This window comes from Sorex fumeus, unplaced genomic scaffold (assembly GCF_029834395.1).
Source record: "Sorex fumeus unplaced genomic scaffold, SorFum_2.1 ptg000111l, whole genome shotgun sequence".
Classification (NCBI taxonomy): domain Eukaryota; kingdom Metazoa; phylum Chordata; class Mammalia; order Eulipotyphla; family Soricidae; genus Sorex; species Sorex fumeus.
The window spans coordinates 8,782,433-8,807,374 of NW_026606168.1; the positions used below are offsets into that span (position 1 = coordinate 8,782,433).

The window sequence follows — 24,942 nt, forward strand, 5'->3', positions numbered from 1 at the left end:
GGATTTGCCAATGTGGCCTTTATCTCATTTAACTGCTGCCTCTACCCTGGGCACAACTTCTTGACCTCTACATGTTTCATCCATTCACAGAGTTTCCAGAAACAGGGGACATTCACGATGGCACGTTTCTTCCTAGAACTTGTGCTAATTTAGGCCCCAGAAACATGATTATGACGTCTACATCCAGAAAATATGACCCAAGCTCACCCTAGCCTCCCTACGAGTGGAGCTTTCTTCCCTAGAGGCAATCCTCAGATGAAGTTCCTCCCTAGAGGATTTCCTCAGAAGACCAGGAGCTGGCCAGGAGCCCCAAATCTCCACCAAGTCAATCCTCAAAGGCTCCAGGCAAACCTGGAGAGAGGTCACCACCTCTGCCCTGGACACAGTTCTAGAATTACCTAAAACTCTCCACTCGTTTAGGTGCCCTCTGCTTTCACCCTGGGCACTTCTAATGTGTAAGGGACTTGCACTTGAGGATGATCTCAGGAAAACGCCACAATGCGGTATCTTTGTGATTATCAGCTTGGCAGATGTTTGCTTGGCAGAATTCTAAGTATCTCTGTCTTTGCTATATTGATCTGGGGATAATCAAAAGCAAGTGATGGGAGCTTGTACAACCTTTGTTTTTGAGAGTATTATGTGCTAGTGAGTTTCTTGGCATCTTGTTGAAGGGACTCAGGCAGAGGTTACATTAAAGCAGTGACGGCTCACCATTGACCCTGTGTCACCAGGGACATCTTTTGGGGACGAGAGGTCAGCGTTTTCAACAGTGAGCCAGAGATCGGTGTGTACTATTAACCAGAGTCAGCTGGGGCCTGATCACCTTTGACTCACATGTTCAGCTTTCTCCTTAGAAACTCAGAAATTCGGGAGCCAGAGCAATCATAAAGTAAGTAGGGCATTTGCCTTGCACACGGCTGATCCAGGTTCAATCCTCAACATCCCTTCTGGTTCCCTGAGCACTGCCAGGAGTAATTCCCGAGTGCAAAGCCCCAGGAGTAACCCCTGAGCATCACTGGGTGTGACCCAAAAAAGAACAAAGAAAAAACACCTTAGAAATTCTCCCTTTGAATGGCTTCCTCAGCCTCCTCCCATCAGTCACCCACTTCCCCAGTCATCTGTGATGCAGGCCAACCACTAGAGCATCCCTGAACATGAAGAAGCATCAAACATGATCCTTAGCACCTGGATTGGCACTGTGTGAACAGAAGCCAGTCCTGATCTGTGACAGACAACCAACTTCAACGACTGCTTGCTTTCAAAAGGATTGGAGCCCAAGAGAGAGTACAGGGGTTGCATTATATGCAGTTGACCCTGGTTTGATCCCTCACACTACATATGGTCCCCTGAGCCCAACCAGCAGTGAGCCCAGAGCATATCCAGGTGCTTTGCATTCTGACTCTGTGCCCAGGGATTATTCCTGGTGATGCATGGACAATCATATGTGATGCTGGGTATAGCAAATGAATAATTTTTTAAGAAACATAAACTGATATCCAGGTAATTGTTTAACAGTTCCCCTATATCTATGTGGTTTTTTTAAACATGAAGGTACTGGCAGAGGGACACATGAAGGTACTGGCAGAGGGACAAAGCCACGCGGGTTCCGGGGCCGAGACCTCCAAGCCTACTCGGATTGGAGTCGAGCTTCTTCCATCCAGATCCTCCAAATTCCAGCAGGCGGGGGTCACACCCACCACCTGGCCCCCTGGCGCCGTGTAATCCCATCAGCGGCCAAGACTCAGAGACTATAAAATGCAGATCCCAGAACCACGCGGCCACATTTGCGGCCGCGCGACATCTTATCAAAACTTTTTTTATGACATCTTATTATCTCATTCCTACTTTGGACAAACTTGCAGGCTATCGAATGTAGCCTGCCCACAGGGCAGAGTCTGGCAAACTCCCCGTGGCGTACCAAATATGCCAAATACCAGTAACAATGATGGGTCTCATTCTCCTAAAGAGCCGTGAATATAATCTCAGGGCTAGGATGAAAGAGACGTTACTGGGGCCTGCTCGAGGCAATCGACGATTAACAGGATGATGAAATGAAATGAAATGAAATGTTTTTTTAAAAAAAAAAACACTCATTGGTGTAAAGATAAGATGTTAGAAGCACCAAAATATTTGAGGGGTGAATTAGGAAATGTCAGCATCTGAAGTTAATGAGAATCAGTATAAAAAGGGGTCAGACTAGGCAAGTTCAGCAGCCCACCTTGAGAGACAGGTTAAATACACTTTACAAGCATTTACAGGTTATGTCCCTATATCAAAGAGAAACTCAAGTCTGTGACAAAGACTTTTGCTTTGTTCTGTCTTTACTGTGGAGCCAAACCCGCAATGCTCGGGTGTTGCTCAGGGAACCCATGTAGTCAGGAATAGAAGCCAGGCCTCTGACATGCAAAGCATATGCTCCAGCTCATCTCTGACCCCAAAGATGGAACTTCTTTAAAAAATTATTGCCAGGGCCAGAACAATAGTACAGTGGGTAGGGCATTGACTTGCATGCAGCCAACTGGGGTTTGATCCCCAGCATCCCATATGGTCCCTGAGTACCACCAGGAGTAATTTCTGAGTGCAGAGTCAGAAGTAGCCTCTGAGGATCGCCAGATGACCTAAAAAAACGAAATAAATAAATAAATAAATAAATAAAATTATTGCCATTATTAATTTATTCTCTTAATATTTTAAAAAAGAAAACCTATTCCACTTATTTATTTCTTTTTCTTTAATTGATGTATCACTGGGGCTGGAGCGATAGCACAGTGATAGGGCGTTTGCCTTGCACACAGCCAATATGGCCGACCCGAGTTCGATTCCTCCGCCCCTCTCGGAGAGCCCGGCAAGCTACCGAGAGTATCTCGCCCACACGGCAGAGCCTGGCAAGCTACCCGTGACGTATTCTATATGCCAAACACAGTAACAACAAGTCTCACGATGGAGACATTACTGGGCCTGCTCGAGCAAATTGATGAACAACGGGAGGACCGTGACCGTGATGTATCACAGTTCACAGCAGTATTGAAGTTGTTATAGTTGCTACCACACCAGTCCCTCCACCTGTGTTTCAAGATCTCTTCATCATCATTCCACAGGCCCTTCCTCTTCCCTTCAGCTCCCAATTCTGTAGACCCCATCTCAGGATTTGTTTCCATTTGGGAGTTGTCAAATCCGTTTCTTTGTCTCTTTATACTCCAATATGAGTACCAAAACAAAGATAGAACACCTTTTTAGAAGGGAGCCACACCCAGTAGTGCTCACAGCCTATTCCTGGCTCAAAAAAATGTTTTTTTAGAGGACTCAATCCAGGGCTTCTGGCACTGCAGCAGCACCTGAAGAAAGAGGTAGTCCTCCTGGACTACCTCTCCAGCCCCACAGAGATGGAACTTTTAAAGCTTTTATCTAGAAAATCAGGTCAGTCCCTTAAGGAAAGGTGACTGCTGTGATCCCTAGAAGGAAGTCAGAGTCTTCTTCAGGACTTCTAGCTAGTCTACAGTAATTATTTTGTTATTGTAGTACATAGGGGGCTGGAGTGATAGCACAGCGGGTAGGGCGTTTGCCTTGCATGCGGCAGACCCGGGTTCAATGTCTCCATCCCTCTCAGAGAACCCGGCAAGCTACCGAGAGTATCCCGCCCACACGGCAGAGCCTGGCAAGCTCCCCATGGCATATCTGATATGCCAAAAACAGGAACAACAAATCTCACAATGGAGACATTTCTGGTGCCCGCTCGAGCAAATCAATGAACAACGGCAGGACAGTGCTACAGTGCAGTGCGTAGGGTTTTGACTCTAGGGTCCAATAAAAGGGGGCGCTATAGAGATTTCAAACCTGGAGAGGAAACATGACAATGAATTAAAGGATCAGAGGTGTCTGCTGGACTGTGGTTTTCTGGTCTAGCACATCCACCAAACACTGAAGGACTGTGAGAATAACAGCGGATTCTCTGAAGACTGGAGTCCTGGGTTGGCTCCCTTACCAGCTGTGTGGCCTGGACCTCAGCTTCCTTGTCTCTAAACTGTAAGCCACGGTGCCTAATTCATATCATGGTCTCCTCCAAAGACACATTTTTCAGAGGTAAATGAATATCTATCACATCCTGAAAAAGCAGAAGCCATAAACACGTACAGTTTGGAGTCTTCCAAAACACACACCCTGGTTACTTAAGGCATATTCCCATGGTTAATTAAGTCACACCAGAGATGAGTCTTTTTCAGAGACAAGCACATTTTATTTCTACATGATACTTCATGTCATAAACTAAGCCACAGAAGCTGCCTGTCGGTTTGCTACCCTATCTCACCAGACCACCTGTGGAACAGGCTGGCTTATGGTCCCCACTGGCACTATCATGAACCCCATGAAAACCTGATAGAAATTCTGGACTCTGTCCCAAGGGGAAAAAAAGCACAAACAACAGAAGCACACAAATTCAGCAACAGGCAGTGAGAGGCAGCCAGGCGGAGCCGAGGGCTCTGCTCTAAACCAGGGCCTGCAGGGGACAGCAGGGCAGCTGGAGGCCACACTGGGAACTGCATTCCGGAAAGCTGGGGACGCTGTAGAACTTGATTAGTTTTTTGAAGGCACTTTTCTTCAGCATCATCATCTCTTCGGGAAAGCGAGAGAAGAGGCAGAGCCGGGAGGAACCCCCGTTCTTGGCAGCACTCTCTGAGGAGAGCAGCCTCTGGGCGCTCACGGGCACGCTGTTGCAGCTGAGGGAGCGCACCGTCTTCTTCTTGTTCTGCACAGATACATAACTAAACAGGAAGGAGGACAGCTTGTGCTTGGCCACATCTGGAGCCTCTTCATAAAAGCAGTCGTCCAGGGGGTCCAGCAGGCTTTCAAGACGGCCAACACCTTCCCTCCTCATGGGCCCCATTCCCACACGCTGAGGCTGCTGGCTGATCTTCCCGGCCTCAGCTGGGACATCCCCTGCCCCACTGACAGACTGAAGGGGCGTTCCATCGGCCAGAGCTTGGGGGCCCCAGGTTTGGGGGATGAGGTTCCCACCCTGAGGGCTCGGCTGAGAGGTACAATGCTGGCTCAGGATGAGTGAGGCAGCATCACGAATGAGATTCCAGTCCCTCAGGATGTCATCCCTGGTAGTGAACTGGGAGGTCACAGTGAAACGGATGATAAGCTTGTCCTGAATGGTGGCTGGGATGAGGAAGAGGCGGCCAGTTTTGTTTATCTCCTTTAACACACGGTCTGTGAGACAATTGGGACCCTGTTGGAAGGATAAAGAGAAAGATGGTCGGTGTCACACGCCCCCGTCTACATTCCCTCTACAGACCTCCCCCCCAAACCCAACACTTTTGTTTCCAAGAGGCTAAATGCCACTGACAGGCCAAATAACATCACTCACAGGCCACAGGAGATGGCATTACCTTTAGACGAAAAACCACCAGGCCAAGGTGCCTCTGGGCAGGAATTTCAAAGAAAGGTTCATTTCTGACTAGAGATTCGAAGTATTGAGCCATTTCAGTGCCCTAAAATGATAAAGATGGAGAAAACGTCAATTAATAGCAACCATGGCACAACTCCACATGGATTTTCGTACTGCAGAGACTCATGAAGTGGGAGAGTCACTGGAACTTCCTGTGGCCACCGCATGGTTTTCCTCTCCAAATGAGTTTTAGTCATAGGTCATGAAGAAAAAATGCCAGTGGTTTCTTGTTTCCTGTCACACTGGATTCATTTGAGTTCGTACGTCTGAGAGTTTCCCTTCAAGTCATCCCAGAAGGCCTGTGCTCTGCCCAAAATGCAGTTTGGTCTCCCTTCCTCACTTCGCAGCTTCTTTATTTTTACTTTCAGTCACCCCCAGCGAAGCTGAGAGGCTATTCTGGGCTTCGTGCTTGGGGATTGTTCCTGGCTGTGCTTCGGGGATCCTGTGGGTCGATGATCAAAGCATGCATTGAGCCCATGAAGCTCTCGCCGCCCCACTTCACAGCGTCTTGACTGGTCAAGGGGGTAAGTCAGAGACCAAACCCAAGCATGTTCTGTGCTTTCAACCAAATAACTCGTACAGGCCACGACTGCCCAGCGGAAGACACCCTTGTTTCACATGTGCCAGGTGGACCTTGAGCAGCACCGCTCCGATCCAGGCTGAGCCTGAGCCTTGACTTGTGGACTTCTGCACATCTTGGACATCCAATATCATACCATCCCCTTCTGTTCTGACTTTCCATGGAATATATAGCACAGCGGGTAGGGCGTTCGCCTTGCACGCGGCCAACATGGCCGACCCAAGTTCGATTCCTCCGCCCCTCTCGGAGAGCCCGGCAAGCTACCGAGAGTATTCGATATGCCAGACACAGTAACAACAAAGTCTCCAATGGAGACGTTACTGGGCCCACTCGAGCAAATCGACGATCAACAGGAGGGAAAGAACTGGCAGAGAAACCCAGGCATGCAGGTCCCGGGGCTGAGGTCTCCAAGCCACTCGGATTGGAACTGGGCCTTCTCCAACCAGACCCCCCCCCATCTTCCAGTAGGTAGGCATCGTACCCACCAGCTGCTGCCAGCGCCAGGTTGGTCTCATCAATGGCCAAGACGCAGAGACAATAAAAATCCAGCTCCCGGAAGCACACGGTCGCAAATGCGGCCGCGCGACATCTTATTATCTTATTTTTTCCTTTGGAGAACCTGGCAGGCTACCAAAAGTATCCGGCCCACACCGGCAGAGTCTGGCAAACTTCCCGTGTCGTACTCTATATGCTAAATACCAGTAACAATGATGGATTTAATTCTCCTAATCCTGAAAGAGCATTGAAATGGCTCTTTTAAAATCTCAGGGCTAGGGGGGCTGGAATGATAGCACAGCAGGGAGGGCGTTTGCCCTGCACACGGCCGACCCAGGTTCGATTCCCAGCATCCCATATGGTCCCCTGAGCACCGACTGGGGTGGTTCCTGAGTGCAGAGCCAGGAGGAACCCCTGTGCATCGTCAGGTGTGACCCAAAAAGCAATAAATAAATAAATAAATAAATAAAAAATAAAATCTCAGGGCTAGGAAGAAGAAGACGTTACTGGTGCCTGCTTGAGGAAATCGACGAACAACAGGATGCTTGTGATCTTGTGATATATATATATATATATATATATATATATATATATATATATATCACTTTTTGGGTCACACCCAGCGATGCACAGGGGTTACTCCTGGCTCTGCACTCAGGAATTACTCCTGGCGGTGCTTGGAGGACCATATGGGATGCTGGGAATTGAACCCGGGTCGGTCACATGCAAGGCAAATGCCCTACCTGCTGTGCTATCACTCCAGCCCCTCCATGGAGAATATTTTTTATGTAGCTTCCCTATAGACATACTATAGAGGATACTTGCACTGGGTTAATGGGGTCTGAGCTTCTGTTTGTGATCATGGAAAAAGTGTAGATAGTAGTGATGGTGGCAGGCTCAGTGCATGTACTTAATGCCACTGAAGTAAACACTTAAAAGTGGGTGTCCTGGGAGATAGCACAGGAGTTAAGACAATTGCCCTGCCTGAGACTAACCCCAGTTCAAGCCCCAGCAGCTCCCCATGAACACAGCCAGAAATGACCCCTGAACATCACCAGGTGTGACCCCGACCTCCTCCCCCAAAATAGCTGGTGGTAAATTTTAGACAATGTAATTTTAGCATATTAACATGTTCAAAACTTTATATCATGTTTAGCTTTCACTGAAGTTTGTCGTTTTAAATTTTCAGCCACGCTTTCTTTTTTCTAGATATATTAACTAAGCAGAGTCTCCTGACCCCGCGCCTGGCTGTCCTCACCGGGGCCCCTTGGAGGGGGGAGGGTTAAGTTTCTCTCCTCCCTTCCCCCGCCCTGAGCAGAGCCCCAGCAGCTGAGGACCCCAGAGCCAGCCACAGCCATGCTGGGACCACTCTCCACACGTCCGGACAGGTCTCATGCATGAAAGAACTGGCAGAGGAACCCAGGCATGCGGGTCCCGGGGCTGAGGTCTCCAAGCCTACTCGGATTGGGACTGGGCCTTCTCCACCCAAACCCCCCATCTTCCAGTAGGTAGGCGTCACACCCACCAGCTACCGCCAGCGCCAGGTTGGTCCCATCAACGGCCAAGACTCAGAGACTATAAAACCCAGCTCCCGGAAGTGCACGGTCGCAAATGCGGCCGCGCGACATCTTATTATCTTATTTTTTCCTTTGGAGAACCTGGCAGGCTACAAAAAGTATTCTGCCCGCACGGCAGAGTCTGGCAAACTTCCCGTGTCGTACTCAATATGCCAAATACCAGTAACAATGATGGGTCTCATCCTCCTAATCCTGAAAGAGCATTGGAATGGCTCTTTTAAAATCTCAGGGTAAATAAGTACTGGCGAAGGGAAAGGTGTTTGATCATTGCATGACCAAGACTTAAACCTGAAAATTTTGTAACTTTTCCCACAGTGATTCAATAAATAAACATTTTTTTAAAAAGTTTGGCCTAAAACAAATAAAAATTCCTTTGGATAAAAAGAAAAGAAAAATAAAGAAAAATAAAATAAAATCTCAGGGCTAGGTAGAAGGAGACGTTACTGGTGCCTGCTCGAGACAATCGACGAACAACAGGATGATTGTGATCGTGATTAACTAAACAAGGAAAGAATTTACCTTTTCTTTCATTTCAAACAACATTTTTCAATCAGCCAGCAGGAGCTCAATAAAATATCTGTGAAGTCCCTGTCATCACTTGGATCTCACACCCACTCTCCTACTTCAAGAACAGTCAGGGACTCAGTTAGTCATGCTGTGATGGAAAAAGTTTGGTACAAACTCATTCAGGGGTCAAGGATATAGCTCAGTAGCAGGTAGAGCACATATTTTGCATACATGAGGTCCCGGGTTCAATTCCTCAGACTAAACATCAGCAAACAAGCAAGATTCATCCAGATACCCCCACCTTTTTGTTTTGTTTTGGGATCACTATCACTAGTGTTCAGGGACTACTCCTTGCAGGGTGCTCAGGAGACTGCTGTGCCAGGGACAGAACCCAGGGGTCCTGCCTACAAGGCAGTTCCCAGGCACATAAGCCATCTCTCCCACCCCAGACCCTGTTTTCGTGACCTACAGTCGCTGCCCTGAGAACTTTTAGTGTTCAAGTCCAAAGGCTCTTTCTCAGGGGAAGACCATTAAATGTTGACTAGCTGTTTGCATTTTTGTAGCTTGTTTTCTAATTTAGATTTGATTCTTCCCTATATCTCCTTCCTTTCTGACCTATTTCTACCTACCTGCCCTACCAATTTTGGTGCATTTTTTAGTAGATTTTTCTTCCGTCTACATAAGCACCATAAAGACATCTCAGCTAAAGACCTATAGTCAGGCCAGTTAAAATCCATGAAACAGATACTGTTATGCAAGGGAAGCAACCCAGAAGGCATCTATGTTCAGTCCGGGTTTGTTTTCTAGGAAAGCCAGGGAGAGTGATGGACTCAAGGGACTGGTGATTAAATACACCATCTTTGTTGTCATGGTCAATAACTCCTCCCCCAGGTTTCACTGCCTCTCTCGAACACATTATTTGCAACAAGAGAGAAGCAAGATTTGGGAAGAGAGAAACATACAGCACCACCAGCATCTCAGCCATCTGTGGGGGAGGGCAAAGCAGTGTTGTGACCAGTGCCTTGTCCCATTGCTGCCCAGGGTGGGCAAACTGCAGTATATAGGACAAATACAGTCCCTCCCCAACTGTTTCTGTATACAAGGTTCCCTGGCACTAGCACCCATGTCTGTTTGCTCAGGCATTGTAAATATTGTCATTGGCATTGGCACCACAATATCAGCATTGAGGAACTTTAGTGGTTTTATCTACCTTCCAATGGCCAAATTATTTACTATGTCTTTTACAGAAAAAGAAAAGGGTACAGATTCCTGTTTTAGGATATGATGGTGATGATCAGGAGATGATGATGATGATGATGTTGGTGGTGGTGGTGGTTAAAATGGTGACCACATGATGGCAATTATCATCAAAAGAAAAAGGAGGAGAAAGGAGTAAGGGAGTCACTGAGTGCTTAGTCCAGTGTGTGTGTGTGTGTGTGTTTGGGGGGGGGGGGGTCCTAGACTAACAACGTTACATATGTTACCTTTAATCATATATTAGATTTAATCATATCATACACATTTGGGAGAGTCGGTCTCAATTACTCATTTTATAGATTAGGCAGGCAATGAAAAAAAGGGGGAGTAAGGGCTGACTGGAGTGATAGCACAGTGTTTAGAGCATTTGCCTTACACGTGGCCAATCCAGGTTCGATTCCCAACATCACCCAAGCACTGCCAGGAGTAATTCCTGAGTGCATAAGCCAGGAGTAACCCCTGTGCATCACTGAGTGTGACCCAAAAAGCGGGAAAAAAAACAAGAAAGGGTGAGTAATAATGTCCAAGGTCATGCAATAGTAAAGGATAGAGCTAAAAGTTTAATCCATATTCCCATTCTCTAAAGCATGACTCCTTAAGAGAAACATACAAAACTTGTTTTTATATAACCTTCCAGAGACCAGAAGGAATAAATTTCGATCAATGAAGAAAGAAGCCCTTCTGGAGTCTGTGAGATGGCTCAAGTGGTAGCAGGCACAAGGCTCTGAATTTGAGCTCCAGAAGCATGCAGTCACTAAACACTTACTCCAAGCACTTCTAAGGGTGGTTCCCAGAAGAGAAAAAAAAGAGGCTTTCCGCTTAAGAGCAGGGAAAATGACATCTCTGGCCCTCACCAATAAAATGCATAAAATGAGACTGATGAAGGCAACTGTCCCAAGCATTGCTGTAAGATCTATTGAAACAAACACCACTTAAAAATTTTTTTCAGACATAAATGCTAGTGTTGTCATGCTATGCTATTCAACTGAAGCCCTCAAACTTACATCAAACAACTTCATTTTAGTGGACCGTGGATTCGAACTCAGTTTCGTAAGTATACTTAATTAGACTTTCCCAAGAATGTCAAGGAAGCAGAAACTAGAACAGATGGAAGCACCAAGAAGCAGGAATGAATCTTTTAACATTTGAAGAAGGGAGAGCCACCCAGAACAGGGATACATAGGGGACAGAGAGGGGACAGCAAAGAAGTAAACTGGGGAGAGAGTTTGTCGTTTATATTTTCATTTTGACCATATCCAGCTGTGCTCAGGGTTCACTCCTGGCACTGAGCTCAGGGCTCGCTCCCAACAAGGCTCAGAGACCATGTGCAATGTCAGAGGAATCAAAACAAGATTCACTGCATGCAAGACAAGCCCCAACCCCCCTTCACGGTCTCTCTGGCTCCTAAGGATGAAGTTTGATCTGTGTGTGAGTGTGTGTGTGTGTGTGTGTGTGTGTGTGTGTGTGTGTGTGCGAGCACGTGCACTATGGATCAAACCCAGACGCTCAGACATAAGTAAGTGCTCTACCACTGAGTCACATCCCTGATCTTTGGGGATGGAGTTTAACTGGGCCATTCCAAAGCCTTAGCTAAAGCAGAGACTAAGAGCCACGTCCTTGGAAGCCAGACCCTGCAAGATGACCCTCCACAGGGAGGGCAGGCAGATGGGCGCTCAGGGATTTGACTTGTAAAAGGCAGGATTCAGAATCTGCACACTGCATATTCACTTCTGTGTCCTAGCAAAAGAGTCTTACCGTTGATCCCTCACTTCCACCACTTCATTCCCAGCCTCCACCCCCGCAGTCTGCACATGGGAGAAAGGGCAGTGCCTGACTGGTAAATGCACTGATGATACACTTCACCTTGCAAGCGCAGACCAGTCAGAGCCCCTGTGTCAGCCGTTTCCCTTTGTGCTGTGCTTGTCTGGACAGGGAGCCCCCAAGAGCGGAGGTGGGGACGAGAGGGCACACACAGAAAGAAAGGACGTGCCTTTAGATTTTTCATGTTGTGTGGTGATTTGCGGGGGGGGGGGGGGAATGTTTGATTTGGTGTTTCGTGCCAAGAATCAATTCTAAGGCCTCATACATGCAAGTGCTCTAATACTGAACTATTTCCTGCCTTCTCCTGTGCTGCTTGGGTATTTGGCTTATCACTCGCAAAAACTCGCATGAAATGAGAGAAAATACTGCAGGACCAAGTGCTGAGTTAATCTCCCCTCCTGGGTGAAGAATAGGATGTGCTCAGAGAGAGCACAGGCATTAAGACACTTGGCTTGCATGCAGCAAACCCAGGTTCAAACCCTCATCACTGCTAGGGATCACCCCTGAGCAATGCTGGGTGTGGCCCCAAAAATAAGATATATATGCATATATACATCTGAATAGGATTGGCAGAACACTAGATGAAGGACAACCATGCGAGCAAACCGGGTTCCGAAAAGAATTCAACAGATCGACCATATCCACATGGTAACCTAGCTCATTGAGGTTTCTTGGGAGTTCAAGATGCTGCTCTGTCTAACTTTCATTGATTTAAAGAAGACCTTTGATTCTGTTAAGACTAAAGCTGTCATCAAAGCCCTAGCCAAACAGAGCGCTCAAACTCAATAATCAGGATCCTCCATGAGCTGTATTACAGATTCACCACCAGGATCTCACCATTCTACAATGAAATGATCATCGATGTAAAGAGAGAGGTTCGGCAGGGTGATACCATTTCACTGAAACTCTTCAGTGCTACCCTCGAGAAGGTAATGCAACTACTAGAATGGGAAGGAATTGGAGTAAAGATAGACAGTCGGCAACTACACCACATCCCCTTCACTGATGACATCATTCTGTAACACCAAACATTAGCCAAGAGGCACAAATGCTGGCCGACTTCGACAGTGAGGGTGGAAAGGTTGGAATGCAGCTGAATCTCACAAAGACAATGTTCATGAGAAACGGACTTGTTCCTGACATTCCGTTTGCTCTCAATGGAATGAACATCTCCAAATGCAGCAGTTATGTGCACCTAGTCAAGAACTCAACATGATGAATGACCTGGCACTTAGTTGTGCAGGAGGAAGAGAGTGGCATAGAACGCCTTCAATAGTGTCAAAGAAATAGCTAAGAGGATGAAGAACCTCCGATTCTGGGCACATCTCTTCAACTCCACGGTTCTTTCTGCATTAACATATGCCTCAGAGACCTGGGCCCTACGAAAACAGGATGAGAACGCTATTCGGGTCTCCCAAAGAGGAATCAAAAGAGCTATGCTTGGAGTATCACGCTTCACTCAAGTGAGAGAAAGAATCCAGAGTTCTGACCTCCATCAATGATCAAGAATCAGGGAGGCTGTCTCATTCGCCAAGGCATTGAAAACCAAATGGGATGGACACGTAATGCAATTTGGAGACAACCGCTGGACTAGAGCCGTTACCAACTGGATTCCACGGGACATTAAAAGATTGCGTGGCCGCCCACCTATGAGATGGTCAGACTTCTTCGTCAAGACTCTGAACGATCGGTTTGTTACCGGAGTGAGCAGATGCCATTGGGCTACACTAGCACACGACAGGGACAAATGGAGATGTTACTGGCACCCGCTCAAGCAAATCATTGAGTAACAGGATCAAGTGATATATACATATATATAAAGTATTGGGGCTAAAGCAAAATATTGTAGGTATGGTGCTTATCTTGCATACAGCTGGCCCAGGTTTGGTCCCCAGAACCACATATGTTCTCCTGAGCCCAGCCAGAAGTGACCCCTGACCACAGAGTCAGGTGTAGGTCCAGCAAATTCACTGCCAGGTAAAAAATATAAAAAAGACATATATTTTGCATATAAAAATATGTACATTTGAGAAAAAAATTGTTGGATCATTTTTAGCAGATTTTCACAACAAGCAATACAAAATAGCTTATTTAGGACCTTCTTTGGGGGCTGGCTTGGGTAGTGGTGGGAAAATTTGAAATAATGGTAGTGGAATGGTGAAATGGTGTTGGAATATTGAATGTAATAAATCATTACAAACAACTTTAGAAGATAAAATAAAGTGTCTACACACACGAACAAACACACACACACTCACACACACACCACAACAGGGAACTTCCCGGCCACATATTTGCCTCTGGTTCCTTTTCTGGCATGCTAATTTGTCAGTGGCGCTACTGGGCCTGCTCCAGCAAACTAAAGAGCAACGGGAGGACAGTGCTACAGTGCTACAGTACAGTTGTACAAATTTGAAATAACTTGTGCCAAAAAGCCAGTAAACACATATTGACACAATGCGGCACTGTTGGTTCCACACTCAATAGCTCTGTCTGAGTTCAGCCCTAAGCTCAGCCCTCAGCTCAACCCTAAGCATAAAAGTGATTCAGAGTCCCAGAAAGGCCTGACCATCATGGTGATTCCAACAAAGAAACAGAGCAGAGCCAGGGAGATGACGACTCAAAGGGCCAGAGCACATACTTAGCACGTGGGAGCCCTGGATTCAATCCCCAGCCCCCTAAGTACTACCAGGAATAGAGACAAAAATCAAATACACAAAAATTTAAAAAGGCATTATCCAGTACAGTGGTGGCAGGTCACAGCCACTCTGGAGAGTGCAGTAGCATCATACATCAGTATCAGAAACTTTACCTCTGGTTCCTTTTTCTGGCACGATAATTTGTCCGTGGCGTTGTACAAATTTGAAGAGAGAGGAATCACCTCTCTCTCTCTTTCTTTCTCTCTCTCTCTCACCCTCTCTCCCTCTCTCCCTCTCTCTGCAAACTAGACTCTGGGGCTGCTATGGGACTCAGTATCCCAGGACAGCAAAGGATAAGGCTGGAAGGTGAATAGCTCTGGGAAGGGACCACTATGACAATGACAGAGGGAAGAGGTCACTCTGGACTAACACAAGGTGCTGTAAGGAGGAAAAGTGACATATATGATATCCATCAGTAACAGTATGGTAAATCACAGAGCTTAAAAGGGGAAAGGGGGAGAAAAAAGAAAAAGAACAAAATGCCTGTCATAAAGGGAGGTGGGACAGGGAGAGGCGAGGGAAATCAACATTGGAGAACTGAAGTGGACATTGGTGAAGGGTGAAGGGATTGGAACGTTGTGTGCCTGACACTAAGTGATGAGTAACTTTGTTATTCACAATAATTAAGCATATCAAAATTTTCTTTAAATGTTGAATTACAGCAAAAGGAATGGTGGAAGCCTCTGCAGGAACCTTGGCGCCAGCCTCTGTTCAGGGTTCCCGGCTAACAAAGAGGCGGCTGCCCTGAATAATAAAGCCCCAGGAGCCCGCAAATGAGCGCAGCCACCTGCGCCCAGCGCCTCGGTCCCCGGAGCCCCGCGCCTCCCGCCAGGACGCAGACCAGGCCGGCTCCTCCCGGTACCTACATGTCTGATGTGCGCCTGCAGATTCTTCACCCCGAAGGAGCGAATCACGAACCAGAGCTTTATGGAGCGGAAGCGCCGGCTCAGGGGGATCTGCCAGTGCTGGGCGAGGGGACAGACAGAGCTCAGGTTAGACAGCAGGAAAGGGCGCCGCCCCCTCGCCCCGCCGGCCCGCAGCCACAGCCGAGTGGCCCCGAGGGTCTCCAGGGAGGACCAGCGTCTCCATGACTGCGATGCTTGGGTAAGGTGAAGCCAGTTACCCGCTGGGGACACCCATGGTGACGGTGGCCAGAGGCTCTCTTCAGTGTAGGACAATTGGAAACTAAGTCCGTGGCTTGAAACCGGGGCTCGGGCAGTTCTCTTTGCTTTAAATGTCACTTGAAACATTAATTCCAGGCTTAAATACAAAGTAAGGCGCCGAGGGTGGGGCGGAGAGGGGGTGATGCCACACTCAGCATCCATGCTCCAGGGCCTTCTCCTGACTCTATGCTCAGGGATCACTCCTGGTGGGTGATACCTATGTGGTTCTGGGGATTGAACCCAGGTTGGCCACATGCAAGGCAAGTGCCTTAACTGTGTACTATCTCTCCACCCCCCACCAAATACTGATTTTTTTTCTAAAAAGAATCTAAGGAACTTGCAAAGCAAAACTGAAGTTCTGCATGGGAGGTTATTAAGGCATTTGCCTAGCACACAGCTTCAGCTGAGACCAGGTACCACATATGAGCACCACCAGGCATGGCCCCTGAGCACCACTGGATCAGCCCCCCCCACCCCAAAAGTTATATAAATAACAATAAATACTACTATTCCTACCCAAGCAGTCAAGTGACATGTAGTCAAGAGCTCAGACACTGCTGATCTGGGTTTCACCACCCCTCTGCCACTTCCAGGCTTCAACCCAATGGGGCACCTCACCAGCTCCTCATGAGAAGGGGAACAAAAGCCTCCCCAAAGCATCAACAGAGGCAAGTGGCAGTCAGTAAGGGCCAGACATTAAGATGCCAGAAAACGGCAGACTTGCAGGCCAGAGCTGCATTCTGACCTGGAACCCAGGTCTCTGCTCAGCTTCTGGCATCTTCCTGTGGCATCCCCTGTGCTCTGGAGACATCGCTACCACCTTCAGATGGGTTTGAGGACACACCAGGTGCTCAGAGGTTACTCCTGGCTCTACACTCAAGAATCACATCTGGTGGTGCTCTGGAGACCATATGGATGGCAGAGATCGAACTCAGGTAGACCACGTGCAAGGGAAGCACCTTACCCACTGTACTGTCACTCCAGCCCACATCAGAACATTTTCAGTCCAATTTCTTGGATCTGAAAATACAGTCAAGACTCTGGAAAACATTGACTGCTCTGGGAGCCAGAGCGATAGCACAGCAGGTGGGGTGTTTGCCGAGCATGCGTCCTACCTGGGTTCAATCCTCAGCATTCCATATGGTCCTCCAAGCACCACCAGGAATAACTGCTGAGGGCAGAGCCAGGAGTAACCCCTGAGCACCACCGGATGTGACCCAAAAAGAAAAGAAATAATTGGCTGCATTCTGCTCGGTGAGGTGTGTTCGAATGACCTCTTGTGCAAATGTCAGGAAGCTCCTAGCATGGCTTCAACTGACTGAAATAAATCCTCAGCAGTGTGTTCGCCTTCAGGCTTCACCAGTTTCCATCCCCTCTGAGGAATGCAAGGTTCCTCCCACCTCACACTGGAACTGCGTCTTTGATTTCCAGCAAAGCAGCCCTTTGCTCGGACTTCCATCTACCAGCAGAGGGCATCCAAACAGGACACAGGACAAAAGCCCTGTCATGGGACAAGCGTCAACTTGCTCCATCGTAGATGGCTACTTCGGGAAAGAATAGATAACAGGGATCTTTTCCAGAAAAAAAAAAAACACATTCTGTTTTCCTGACAGTTTGTGGTCCAGTGGCTACTTTATTTCACCAGCATATTAAAAAGAAGAGGCAGGGAGGCCAGAGAGATGGTCAATGAGCTGAGCTGCTCTGCATGCAAGAGATCGAGCTTTGAGCTTCGTCCCCCAGCCCCTCCGGGAGCGAGCCCTGAGCTGCGTTGTCCCAGCCACTCACCATGAAGTCGGTGGCCACGCCCGAGTTGGCGTGCCTGAGGTAGACGGGGTTCACGCTGAAGGTCTGCTGCAGCTTGTACTTGTCCTTGACCCTGTGGGTTTCCAAACCGGGCATCAGTGGCTGAGGTCCCACGGGAAGCTGCCGGACCCCAGCCAGCCAACACTCACTCACCAGAAGCCGGTGCAGTCGAAATGCACCATCATCCACTTGGAAGGATTGAAGGCGAAGGAGTCCGCGTACTCGATGCCCTCCAGAAAGCCCCGAAACTCGGGGCACAGGAAGGCTGAGCCCGCGTAGGCAGCATCCGTGTGGAGCCACAGCCCCTCGCGGGCACCTGGGGACAGATACAAGAGGCAGGACTGCGGGGGCCACCTGCCAGCTCAGAGGCGTCTCCCACCTAGCTGGGGGGTGGGGGGCTTCATCTGAATGTCGGGGTGAAGAGTGGGACTGAAGGAGGCCCTAAAATAAAAGCTGCCTTGGGGACCACTACACACACACACACACACACACACACACACACACACACACACACACACACTAGCTTCCACCTAGAACATTCGGGCACTAAAATAAAAGCAACTTCACATTGGCCCGGAGAGCAGCAGTAACACCAATAATGGAAACATGAGTAAGGCCATTGTCTCTCATTCCTAACAGGTTTCTCGAATAGGGGTTGTTTTGGTTTTGGTTTTATTATAGTTGAAGTGACATGGTTAGAACAGTGTCCAAGTTTAGTGCATCCCATCACCGACAGTCCGCTCTGCCGCCCCCCATCCACTGCTGTCCTTAGCCCACCTCTGGCCAGGTTGCTTGGGGGAGCTGAACCATCCCGTTTGGGTTTCTGTTCTGCCCCTTGTCCCCTCTCCCACCCCACACCCTCTGTACTCTCAGCCCCAGCTGCCATGGTTTCTGATGCCCTGCTCGAATCCTTCTCTGAACCTGTGCTCCAGAGTCACTCCCAGGCTTCTGTGCCCTTGTTTGGGGGCGGGGGAGCTGCTCTAAGTGGGGGCCATGGGGAAAGGCACGGTGCAACTGGGGCTGAGAGAAGGGCCATCACCTCTATGGATTCCTCCCCTACTCTGTGGGAACCAAGGAAGGGGAGAAGGTTCCACAGGGCTAGTTTCAACTTCTGGCTCTAGGAGCCGTTTTGGTTTTGTTTTTGTTTGTTTTGTTTTGTTTTTCTTTCTGGGTCATATCCAGCAATGCTCAGGGGTTACTCCTGACTCTGCACTCAGGAATCACTCTGGGCGGTGCTCAGGGGACCATATGCGATGCTGGGAATCAAACCTGGGTCAGCCCACGTGCAAGGCAAACTCCCTACCCACTACCCACTCAGGGGGCTATTTTTTGAAAGGTGTTTCTTGCCTCCCCGCTCAGGTGAACTCCGGCACTTACAAATAGGGCCCAGCTCTGCCAGGCAGTCAAACGCACAGACCCCGGTGGTGCCAAGTGTGGCACAGACCTAGAAGAAAATAAAGGCACTGAGCTGGGAAGGCCAACTGGGTGACACATAGGACCTGAACAATGATTTTATCAAACATCGTATCCTCCCTGCTACCAGGAACTGTGACTCACAAGGGAATTCGCCCAGCAAAATCCCTGTCATGGGACAAGTATCAACTTTCACATGCAAATGTCCATGCCCAAGTGCCTGTGAAAGGACCCTGGTGCTTTGTTGGCCCTGGGGGCCCTTGGGATCTTTTGCTTTTGTTTCCCTTGCCATTGGGGTTGCAAGGAAATGTGATGTCTATATACTCATAGAAAACTGCTCAGTGATATTTTTTTTTTCCAAAATGAAATTAAATGGGCGCTGGAGCAATAGCACAGCGGGTAGGGCGTTTGCCTTGCACACAGCTGACCCAGGTTCAATTCCCAGCATCCCACATGGTCCCCTGAGCACCGCCAGGGGTAATTCCTGAGTGTAGAGCCAGGAGTAACCCCTGTGCATCGCCAGGTGTGACCCAAAAAGCACACACACAAAAAAAGTGAAAGCAAATGCACTCAGGTGATGAGGTGGGGTGGAATAAGGTAGAACGTAAAACACAGTTACCAGAATTTGTCTCTCATATGTGGAATAGAAATGACTGAAGCAAACTAGCAAAACACTATAAAAAATAACTCTGAGCCTATTGTGAAAATGCAGGAGAGCAGAGAAGGCGGGATCCAGGGGAAACTGAGCTGCCAGGAACTGTGATGGTATGCAAAGACATCCACACACAGACAAATGCGACTCTGAACTGCACAACACACAGCACTGTAAACCACAGGCACATCAGACACAAATTTAGCTTAAAAAAAAAAAAAACTTTACTAGGGACTGGAGCAATAGCACAGCGGGTAGGGCGTTTGCCTTGCACGCAGCCAACCTGGGTTCGATTTCCAGCATCCCAGATGGTCCCCTGAGCACCGCCAGGAGTGATTCCTGAGTGCAGAGCCAGGAGTAACCCCTGTGCATCGCCGGGTGTGACCCAAAAAGGAAAAAAATCTTTACTAAACCAGGGCCAGGAAGAGAGCATGGGGGCTGGGGTGCCTGATGACTCAAATTTCATTTCTAACATCTTATGGCCCCCCAACATCACAGGATGTGGTCCCTGTGGTCCCTGAACACTACTGGAGTGGCTGAGGGGATCCCCAGAAAGCCCGAGCAGCAGCACATCTGGACTGAGCCTCCAATCGACTGAGCATTACCTGGAGGGGTCGCCAGCCCCTGAGCACTGTTTGAAAGGCCTTCACCTCCAAAATAAAAACGTTGTGCCAAACAATATATACTCTGGGTACAGCAACACACTCCAATATTTTCTATTTTGTCCTTATTTTTGTTCTGTTTTTGCTTCATTTTTGTAGTTTTGCTGTTGTTGTTGTTGTTGTTGTTGTTGTTGTTGCTTTTTGGGTCACACCTGGCAGTGCTTAGGGGGTTACTCCTGGCTCTGCACTCCTGGAATCACTCCTGGCGGTGCTTGGGGGACCATATGGGATGCTGGGAATCAAATTCGAGTTGGCCACGTGCAAGGCAAATGCCCTACCTACTGTGTTATCACTCCAGCCCCCTGTTTTTGCTTTGTGTGGGAGCCACCTCCAACTTGCATTCCAGGGCATTTCCTCACTCTAAACCAAGGGAGGGGAGGTAGAGAGAGAACAGCAGGGCTGGAGCAATAGCACAGCGGGTAGGGCGTTTGCCTTGCATGCGGCCGACCCGGGTTCCATTCCCAGCATCCCATATAGTCCCCTGAGCACCGTCAGGAGTCATTCCTGAGTTCAGAGCCAGGAGTAACCCCTGTGCATTGCCAAGTGTGACCAAAAAAAAAAAAAAACAAAAACAAAAACAAAACAAAAAACAGAGAGAACAGCAGCTACAGAAAGAACTCAGCAGAACGGGGATCGAACTCAGGTCCTCACACTTGCAAAGCAAGTGTTTTACCATAGAGTCACATCCCTGGCACACTAATTCTTCTTCTTCTTCTAGTGTTGGTGGAGACACGTCAACTTTCTTTTCTCCCTTGTAGATCAGCCTGCACTGTGTTTATTATACCCAAGAGCCTTTCTGCTCCTCTCTGCAACTTGGCACATATCTGCATCCCACCCAAGTGCCCAGTTCCCCACCAGGCACAGAATACACAGTCTGACTTACAAAGACGGGCACCAAGCCTCTCTCCCTGTCTTCCTCTATGGCCCTCTGCAGAGTCTCTCCTCGGAGTGAGAAGTTGTCATCCACAGGCAGAAACCTCATCTTCACAAGCGAAATCAATCCAGCCTTTTCCACGGAGGAGTGAGCCTATGGAGTCGCATAGAAACCACTTAACATGTTCCTTCAGGAGGCGAGGGGGAGGCCAGCCTGAGAGAATCACCCCCAATATTTGTCGGTGGAGTTCCCCTCTCGGGCTCCTGGGCATTGCCTGAGCCTCACCTGCTTGCAGGAAAACGACTCCAGGCTGCAGGCCCTGAAGCTGACTGACCTGTAAGTTTGGGTGAGGGGCGCAGCTCACCTGGTCGGAGGTATAGGCAACAAGCCGGCCATTCAGGGAGGACTCGTCCGCACCAGGCTCTGAGGTTTTCATTTGCAGGATTTTGTTCTTCCTTGCTGCCAGCAAGGCAATCAAGGTGGACTCGCTGACCGTGCTCTGTAGTGGGAGAAGAATGGCCAATGGCCACCTCTTTCAGTGTTCTGTGGCCAAATGCCTCCAGGTTGCATAGGTGCAGAGTGCCATATGTGTACACGTATGCATGTGTGGATGAGTCAGCATGTATGTTCATATGAGAGACCATTTTTGTGCATATATGATGGTGTGTGTCCACGTGAGCATGTGCATGCATGAGGGTGTTGTGAATGTGTGTGCATGTGTGGGAGTGTTTGTGCATGTTTGTATGTATTTATATGCATGTATGTGTGCATGTGTGTGAATGCAGGAGAATGTTGAACATGCAAGAGTGTGTGTGCATATGTGAGACTATATGTGAGAGCATATGTGTGTGCATGTGTGAGCATACATGTGCATGTGTGTGCATGCATTTAAGCATGCATGTGGACATGCACGTTTATATTCAATATCTATTCTATGGGAAGCACACAGTTCTTGCTACAGGAGTTGTGCTTTCTCTCCAACCCATATACCTCTTCTAGTTTCTTCCTCATTGTCCTCTGCATGCCTTGGCACCTCTTGAATTTTCCAGAAAAGTCAAGAAAGCAAATATTCACCAGCAGAGAGGATGATAGCAAGAAAGGAAGGAAGGAAGGAAGGAAGGAAGGAAGGAAGGAAGGGAGGGAGGGAGGGAGGGAGGGAGGGAGGGAGGGAGGGAGGGAGGGAGAGTGAAAGAAAGAAAGAAAGAAAGAAAGAAAGAAAGAAAGAAAGAAAGAAAGAAAGAAGAGAAAGATAATGTTCAACCTCTGCTAGTTACAAGTTTGTTCAGAGATTGTTCAGAGATATGTTTGCTCCCCCAGGGAAACAAGCTTTAGAGAAAGCACTCCAGGATTCTTAAGACAGGAAATGGAGTTAGTGTCCATGCAATGGATAGAGAAAAGAGTGAACTACTAGCCTCAGGTTATGAGAGCCACTGGCATCAAGACTGAATCCTGGGGGCTGGAGCAATAGCACAGCGGGTAGGGCATTTGCCTTGAACAAGGCCGACCAGGGTTCGATTCCCAGCATCCCATATGGTCCCCCGAGCACCACCAGGAGTAATTCCTGAGTGTATGAGCTAGGAGTAACCCCTGTGCATTGCCGGGTGTGACCCAAAAAGAAGAAAGAAAAAAAAGAAGAAGACTAAGTCCTAAGTCACAAGCCTTTCACATAACGCTGCCCTTCCAGAAGCTTCTTTTTCCATTTGTAAGTGGAGCTCATTCCTTCACCTGCCTCTCAGAGTGGGGTAGGGTTGCCCAAAAAGAGCAGGAAAATTGCTTGGATCCTATCTATGGAAATCATGGAGGCAGTTCACAAGCATCTTGGGTTGTCATCATTCACTCAGGCCAATTTTTTATTTCTTCAGAGAACTGGTGGCTGGTAGTTTCCCCACTAAATGCCTGACAGGGGCTGGAGAGGAAGCTCAGCAGTAACTATGCCTTGCATACAGGAAGCCCAGGGCTAGACTCCTAACCCTACACACACAAAAAAAAATAATAAAATAATATAGATAGACAATTAATTTTAAGCCTGGGGAACATTGTTGCAAAGGATGATACAGACCTGATCCTACAAGATCTTAAGCAGTTGTTAATTACTCCACACAAAGACGGCAGAAGGTTGGTAATAGTAATACCAGCTTCATCTGTATAACAGGTCACAGTTTACAGATCTCTGCCATGCCACCTGCTCATCAGAAAGCCTCTCCAACCTACTTGTAAGTTTTGTCTATAGATGAGGATCGGGATGTTCAGAAAGGTTAAGGATGGGTTGGAGGTGGGGACCAACGAGGTAGCACAGTGGTTTGGGAGCTTGCCTTACACAAACACAGAGAGAGAGAGAGAGAGAGAGAGAGAGAGAGAGAGAGAGAGAGAGAGAGAGAGAGAGAGAGAATCCCCAGCACCGTATATGGTTCACCCATCACCACCATTAGTGATGCTTGAGCATCCCCTACCCCCAGCAAAAAATGGGGAGGGGGCTAAGGACTCAGTCCAAGTTCATATGACTGGTGAACACTAGAGGAAGAACTGCACTTAAATCCTCTTTCTTCAACATCCCTGCTGTGTAAGCTGAAGGCAAACTTCTAACCACTCTCTGCTTCGGTGCATTTAATCCAAAAACTGTGAACAATGCTCTTTACCTAATGGTTCCTAACATAATTAGATGGAAGTAAGATCACAACCACAGACATTTTGGCATGCACTCCCAGATGTAATATTTGAAATTGTAACTCTTAACAAACAACCCAAAGGGCCAGCATATGTGTAGCCATAGCTCTTTGTGAGGTTCAGATTTTAGTATTGCTACAAGCCTGGAGTGAGAAAAGTGGTTAAGCAAAAAAGTGGCTTAGCAAACTTTCTAGTTCATGGACAATGCGACTGTTTTTGTTTTTTAAAATAGAATAATTAAATAGAATAATAAAAATAGAATAATTCACTGGATCTTCATATGCACCTTGAAAAAAATATTTTACAGATTATCTGTCTTATGGACTGGAGCGATAGCACAGCGGTAGGGCGTTTGCCTTACAAGCGGCCAACATGGCCAACCTGAGTTCGATTCCTCCGCCCCTCTCAGAGAGCTCGGCAAGCTACTGAGAGTATTTCACCCGCACGGCAGAGCCTGGCAAGCTACCCGTGACGTATTCAATATGCCAAACACAGTAACAACAAGTCTCATGATGGAGATGTTACTGGGCCCGCTGGAGCAAATCGATGAACAACGGGAGGACTGTGACTGTGACTGTGATCTGTCTTATAGATTATCCTTGTCTTATACATTGTGGAAACGACAAAAGTATACATTACCGTGGGATTTAAGAACTTAGGGTCTCTACACAAACGAATCTCAGAACCAAGCAGCTCTTGGTAGAAATCTCTCCAGACCTAATTATTAAAATTTTAGAATTCCAAGATCATGTGGCCGCTCGAGGCCGAGACATCATATGCTATTCATAACCAGCGATATAAAACAAATTGTCTAATGTTGCCCCTTTGGTGGGTCTGAGTGTTGGGGGGAAATTCCAAATAATAGTGTTGGGACTGGTGTGAAAATATTGAACGTAATCAAAGTAGAGATAGTAATGTGGAAATTATATGCCACACACGCAGGGGTAGGGGTAGGATGAGGGTTGTTGGTGGTGAAAAATGTGCACTGGTGAAGGGATGGGTATTTGATCATTCTATGACCGAGACTCAAACACAAAAGTTTTGTAACTGTGCTCACGGTATTTATTTGTTTATTAATAAATAAATTTTAAAAAAAGAATTTAGGGTCTCTAAAAGGCATCAGAACCAAATCCTTACAGATTTCAAGGGTTTAAGATGCAATAGCCCCTCTCACTCAACATGGGAAGGCACCCACAGCTCCACTGAGCTACAATCCTCTACATAGGAAAAAACAAATGTTTGAGGGCCAGAGAAATAATACAGTGGGTAAGGTAAGTGCCTTCCATGCAGCTGACTAGCATTCAATCACGAGGATTCATCACTCTG

General features: G+C 47.8%; 1 protein-coding gene across 1 annotated transcript in view; it reads right to left on the bottom strand.

The window, feature by feature from the left end:
- Window positions 1-4,428: 4,428 nt before the first annotated feature.
- The window catches only part of HDC (histidine decarboxylase), a 28,736-nt gene continuing 8,222 nt past the window's right edge, over window positions 4,429-24,942 (bottom strand). Inside the window, exons 5-12 of the mRNA XM_056135406.1 lie at window positions 21,317-21,451; window positions 20,962-21,105; window positions 18,729-18,795; window positions 17,505-17,667; window positions 17,334-17,424; window positions 15,252-15,350; window positions 5,391-5,492; window positions 4,429-5,230 (exon numbers count right to left, since the gene is read on the bottom strand). Of these exons, the coding sequence (XP_055991381.1) occupies window positions 4,484-5,230; window positions 5,391-5,492; window positions 15,252-15,350; window positions 17,334-17,424; window positions 17,505-17,667; window positions 18,729-18,795; window positions 20,962-21,105; window positions 21,317-21,451 (1,548 nt within the window). The 3' untranslated portion in view covers window positions 4,429-4,483. The remainder of the gene's footprint in view (window positions 5,231-5,390; window positions 5,493-15,251; window positions 15,351-17,333; window positions 17,425-17,504; window positions 17,668-18,728; window positions 18,796-20,961; window positions 21,106-21,316; window positions 21,452-24,942) is intronic.